The sequence below is a fragment of the Camellia sinensis genome, chromosome 5 (genome assembly GCF_055761805.1).
Source record: "Camellia sinensis isolate YWXY chromosome 5, ASM5576180v1, whole genome shotgun sequence".
Classification (NCBI taxonomy): domain Eukaryota; kingdom Viridiplantae; phylum Streptophyta; class Magnoliopsida; order Ericales; family Theaceae; genus Camellia; species Camellia sinensis.
This window is the reverse complement of record NC_138965.1, coordinates 150281984-150288019: the sequence shown is the minus strand read 5'-3', so window position 1 is coordinate 150288019 and position 6036 is coordinate 150281984. Positions and strand designations below refer to the sequence as shown.

Genomic DNA, 6036 nt, shown 5'->3' with positions numbered 1-6036 from the left:
GCAAAATCATTAATCAATCCTCAATTTCTACAAGGGAGATTGATTGGATAAAAATCTTATCATTTGGATGAGTAAAGGCCTACCGTGTGTTTTTTCTTCTAAATTTATAATTTAGCACTTGACCGAATCGATTGATTGATTTGAAAATCATTCTCATCGTTTACTAATGGGTCCTGCTACGTTTCATGAAAACTGTCATGAAAATCATCTGCACCTTTGGATCATGAGACACATACCTGATCTAACGGTGCAGATGATTTTCATAACAGTTTTCATGAAAATTCTTCATGAAACCTAGCATTTCCCTTTACTAATAAGGTCCGTCTATGGATTAATTTAAAAACTTCACTGTGTTTGGTTGTGATTTTTTAAACATGATTTTTAGAAAATTTTATACAACTTGTTTGGTTATTCTAAAAAACAAATTATGTTTTCAAAAAAAAATATGTAAGGTGTGATTCCTCACGTGATGTTAATAGCCTAAGCCTTAGTACAATTTACTTGTACTCCTCTTCATAGCCTCTGCCTTGCCTCTTTATTACCTTTACATATAGGTACATTTTTTGTTTTTTATTATTTACACTTACAACCTAGAACTATTTTTCAGTTTGACTATTTATTTAAATTTCATGGAAATTTTATGATTTTGAAAATAAATATAAACATAAATATATGATGTTTTAAATCGTAAATTTGTAAAAAAAATTATGATTTCATAAATAAATTTACACATTGATTCACATTTTTTTTTAATGCCAATTTGAAATAATTGGGCATTTTTCTGAAATTGCGGTTCCGGAAATTTGTACATAAATTCACTGTGTTTTTTGGAAACTTGTATAAATTTATGTTTTTTGGAAATTTGTATAAATTTACCATTTAAGCAAATTTGTAAATAAATTTTGGTTATTCTGAAAATTTTGAACATAAATTTGCCAAGCGTATGATTTTGTGAATACAAATTTATGATTTCATTTTGTGCATAACATTTATGAAAATTTGATTATACAAAATAAATTTTTGAATGCCAATTTAGAAAAAAAAAATTGACTTTTCTATGGTTGCAATGAGTGAAAATTTTATAAAAAAGTGATACAGTTAATGGTAAGATACATACTCATAAATAGATACATGTCACATTATATTTTCATAAAACCAAGCATGTATATATATATATATATATAATGTACCTGAGAGAATGTTTTGATGTGAATTTTTTGTGTTTTTTTAATTGTTTCAATATTAACTTGGAGGAAAATTTGAAATTTTAATGATGTATTTTTTGAAAAACCAAACAAGGTTTTTTTTCAAAAAAGAGTTTTCAAATTATTTTTTCAAAAAAAATTTCAAAAAAATGCAGCCGAGCATAGTGATTTATATTGATAAAATTTTAAAATAGAGGAAGCACACCTCAAGTTTTCGCCACCATATTTAGGGTTGGTTTGGGAAGTGGGTTGGCTTTTTGGCTTTTTTGACTATTTTAGCCTGGGCTAAAAAGCTTGGTTTGGGAAGGGCTTTTTGGCTTTTTGGCTTTTTTAGTTTTTTTTGTGAGAGAAGAGTGTAATGATTATGGATTGGATGTGATGTTTTGTTTTTTGTGGCTAAAATAGCCTATTTTGTCTTTTGTGGCTAAAATAGCCAAAAAAGCCCAAAACCTATGTTGCCAAACAGAGGCTTAGGGTTGAAAAGCCCAACATGTTTGCATCCGTTGGATAAAAATTTTAAAAAATAATAAATAAATATATCTTTCACTCACATTTTTTTTTTTTGGTACTCTTTTTTAAATTTTTATTCAAATTCATAATTAAAACACAACTTAAATACATGAGCTTGAAATGTTTATTTGCTGTGTTTCTATTTTCTTTATTTCTATATTTTTCATATTTTCTAAATAAAAATACTATAGAAGAAAATAATTTTTTAAAAATAACTTTTTTAGTATTCCATAAGCACTGAGTTATTTTTCGAAAAAATTTAAAAACTATTTTGAAGAACAACTTGCAAAAAAAGTAGTGCTCTAAAAAATAAAAATAAAAATAAAAAACAAAAGACAAACACAACCCAACATAACATTACAGAGGTTATCCTTAATTCTATCCAATAATCTACTCGAAATAGGCCACAGTCATCTTCCCAAAATGTTTCACCTCTCAACATACAAATCTCCTGGAGTAATGAAACTCAAAGCAAAATGAACACCAAAAAAATTTAAGACTTCTTTTTCTCTCTACATTGATACACCTCATCTTTTTACACAAAACAGAACTTACTACAACGTTCGTCCCAAAGAGTACCAAATGAAGATTACAAAACAAATGAAACAAAAGCAAGTATTAATCTACATTTGCAAGACAAAATGATCACTCAATTCCATCAGAGTCCTCGTCAAATAAAAACAGGTATGGAACTGAAGGTGCATTTCCACTAACTTCTCCTTCCTCATCCTCAATGGTAATCCCAGAAACTTTCCAACCCAAATGCTGCATTTAAACTTTGTCATAGGCTTCAATATTCAAACCCGAAGCTAGAAACAGTTCCACCTCATTTACAAACCGATCGGTTCTTCTGATTAAGAAAGGTGTTGCTGCTTGAGAAACCAAGGCCTTGAAATGTTCTTGTTTTGCTTCGGCCGTGGTTGGAGACTTTTGGTCATTTCTAAAACATAAGTGTTAGGTGTAAATTCATGTAACACAAAAAAATATTACCTATTTTCCCTTTTTCTTTTTTGGAATTCTTACAAGTTTGAACGGAACCCTTTTCACATTTAATTTAGAGAGTCAAAAAAATATGTGAAGTGCAATAATCGGCTTGGGCTCCATAATCAACCCATATTTCCAATCATATTTCTGTGCAAAAAATAAATAAATAAATAAATAAAATTGGTGTTACCTTCTGAATGAGTCAATTACACCAAGTATGTGTTGAATGATAATTTCAACATCTTCCGCCTGCATATGAAGAAAAGAAGGTAATTACAAAGTTGTTTGAAGCAACATTCAACTCATAAGCAAAATGCACATATTCAGTGGGTACTCGCAAAGTTTGCTCTAATTTTGAAAATGATATCAAATTAATAAAGACTTCAAAACAGTCAAAATCAGAACAAAAAACCAGAAATCTTGAAAAAAGGATTCACCAGCATTTGGATTCATGTTTGCCAGATAACAAAATTTCGGACATTGATGTGAATGAGGCATGTAGTATATGATTCCGATGTTGGCCTGATAATAAGTTAGTAGATTATTGTACAATACTAGATGATATGAATATTGTCAGAGAGCTTGATTTGCATTGTTGGGTCACTTTACTGACAACTTAAGATTTTGGGACTCATGAGGATTTCATGTTATGTGAGGTCTCAGGTTCAAATTTTTTTGTTCGCATTTGCTTTCCCACTCACATTGTGTTTTGATGTTTCTCCATTTGTTTTCCCGTTCAAAAAAAAAAAATCAAATATAAGTGGAAGATGAAAATTTGATGATCGCATAACCCTGAATTAAAGCTTGAATTTCCCTTCTCAACCAGGTTTGGAGCCACTAATTCGGCTGAAGATACTAACAAGCCTTCCAATACCGTGATACTATGAATTTATCATTTAAGGACCTTAAGGTAACTGTTTAACACACAATTTACAAAAATCGATATTAATAAAGGTGGATTTATCAGGAAATAACATCAAAATTCAACAAGCAAACAGAATTAAAGATTCAAAATGATGAGCAACAGTATACCTGGTTCAATATAGTAGCACTGTAACCTATATTTGTGAGCTTCTGAAAAGAAAGCACTGCAGATGCAATGTATAAAAGTAACATTTTCAACTATGAAAGTCAAGCTGAAGCAAAGAAATCAATAGACCACAAATTACCTATTTCCAAAATCCTGATTAATGTAATGTCGTTCAAAAGAAGTTCCATCATATCCGTGAATGATAGAAAAATCTGTCTGCATATTATACATATAATAGGATTAATTTTGACTGAAATTCTAAACAGTTCAAAAGGAAAGATTGGAGACATAGAATAGTTAAACTAACGAATAGAGATTAATCAATACAACTAGCTTTTATGATTAGGATATGATTTTATTTACTTTTATAAGATTATCAAGTGAAAGGTTAGCCCCAACTTAAGATGCCTAATTCACCTACGTGGAACCAAAGGGACCACCAACATATGGATTTGTTGATCCTGCGGATCCTTACATTCCGCTACAAATATTTCACTTCTGAATTCACAAGGTTGACTTTTGGGAAGGGAAATGCAGTGGATAGGACTTTCTCCAAGAGTGCTGGCATTAGTTTACTGCATAGTAGAAATTGCAGAGTTTTTATTTTTTTAATAAATATATTAGAGTGTCTTTCCTATAATGTAAGTGTTTATTGGATGATTTAATTTTTTATGCCTTAAGAGACATTTGTATGTGACCTGCATTCTCAAAAAATGTTGGACATCGCTCTTGCAAAGAGATTCAAAACACAAGACATGTTACCATGTGAGGTATCCGAGAAACGTCCTCAAAGTGTCATAAATTATAAAATTACGACACATTCAAGAAGTTCTAGAATGTATCTAGAAGTGCTTGAGAAGTGTTGGTGTCCATTATTTTCCCAATATGGACTTGTTTCCCTGCTAGAAATGTTTGTGCTACCAAATATAAATTTGCCTTTCTCTTAGTTCTCATCTAACAAGATATTAAAGCGTTGACATTGAACCCTTATCCCTAACTTGTATCACGGGTAAACTTATTAAAGCAAGATAAAAAAAATATTTGGATCTGATCATGTATGGTGTTTACTTATGATATATCTTATTCGGTAAAACCAGGGTAGGGGTCAATTAGAACCTCCAAGAGAGACTTTGGGCTCCAAGAATGCTAACATAGGCAAGACTAAGACAACCTGCCTTTCTTCTTTATATAAGTAATAAATGGCAAGATTAAGATGACACATGCATAAATTTAGTAAAACTATTAAGAAAGCCACCAAAAAAAAAAAAAACAACAACAAAAACAAAAACAAAAACAGAAACAAAAGAGAGGAATATTCAATTTAATGGGCATTAGATACCGAAGGTGACATTACAAAAGGGTGGACACAAAATTAAAGCAACGTTTCTACAGTTTTATAGGATCAAATAATACTTATTAAATAGCTATTCAAGGTTTAAGGCCACGTTAAGGTGCCAAGATCTCCTTACACTGTGTTCGGTTGGGGGATTTGGGAAGGGATTTGGAAATGGAAAGGGAAAAAGTGTGTAAAACCAAGTGAAATGTAGGTATATCTTATTCACATTTCACCTACTTTTTCCCTTTCCTTTTCCAAATCCCTTTTCAAATTAAAGTTCAAGTGGAAGGTGTTGCAATAAGGTGTGAGATTGAGTAAAGTAAGGCGCATGTATAATTAAAAAATATATTAGGTATACATACAGCAGCATGATTCATAATAGGCAACACAACTAACTATTCACAAATCCTAGTATAATTAGAGAAGATCCTAGAGGGTTCTCACTTGGTGTAAAATGAGTCACTCTAGTTTTGCCCCTAATGAGCCCAAGGATATTATTAACTAAGATATCAAATTCACAAACAAAATGAGAAATAAAAGCCCTTACACCAAATTAATGTAAATGTAGAAGCACAATATAACAAAAACAGACCTTGCATAGAGGACACTTAACAGAGGAAGGTGCGCAAGAGAGCTTGTTAGCAACCACTTTGGTCCAATGTACAATGCAATTGTAGCAAAACTTATCTGCAATAGAAAAATAGTATGGTTCATTTACGTTGTGTTTGGTTTGGAAATTTGAAAAGAGAAAGGGAAAAAGTGTGTGAAATTAGGTGAAATATAGGTATATTTTATTCACATTTTATCTACTTTTTTCTTTTCCCTTTCCCTTTCCCTTTCCATTTCCAAATATCTCCTCAAATCTCCCAACCAAACACAGCATATGAATGTTTACAATTTTTTGTTACATCTGTTGCATGGTGAATTTTCTTTTTGGTACATCAGAAATGAATCTATTACACAGTGAATGT

General features: G+C 30.9%; 1 protein-coding gene across 3 annotated transcripts; it reads right to left on the bottom strand.

The window, feature by feature from the left end:
• Positions 1-2205: 2205 nt before the first annotated feature.
• LOC114298566 (uncharacterized) lies at positions 2206-4013 on the bottom strand. 3 transcript variants are annotated; one of them, XR_014330322.1, is made up of 4 exons: positions 3869-4013; positions 3732-3787; positions 2890-3613; positions 2206-2655 (listed from the first exon to the last, which is right to left on the bottom strand). XR_014330322.1 is itself a non-coding variant. In XM_028243164.2 (4 exons), exons 1-4 carry the CDS (start codon positions 3918-3920, stop codon positions 2487-2489), a joined length of 336 nt encoding a protein of 111 aa, XP_028098965.2. In that variant the 5' UTR covers positions 3921-4000; the 3' UTR covers positions 2206-2486. The 3 variants fall into 3 exon arrangements, 1 of the variants encoding a protein (XP_028098965.2); XM_028243164.2 differs by having other exon boundaries at positions 2890-2948; positions 3869-4000; XR_014330321.1 differs by having other exon boundaries at positions 3732-4009.
• Positions 4014-6036: the final 2023 nt, after the last annotated feature.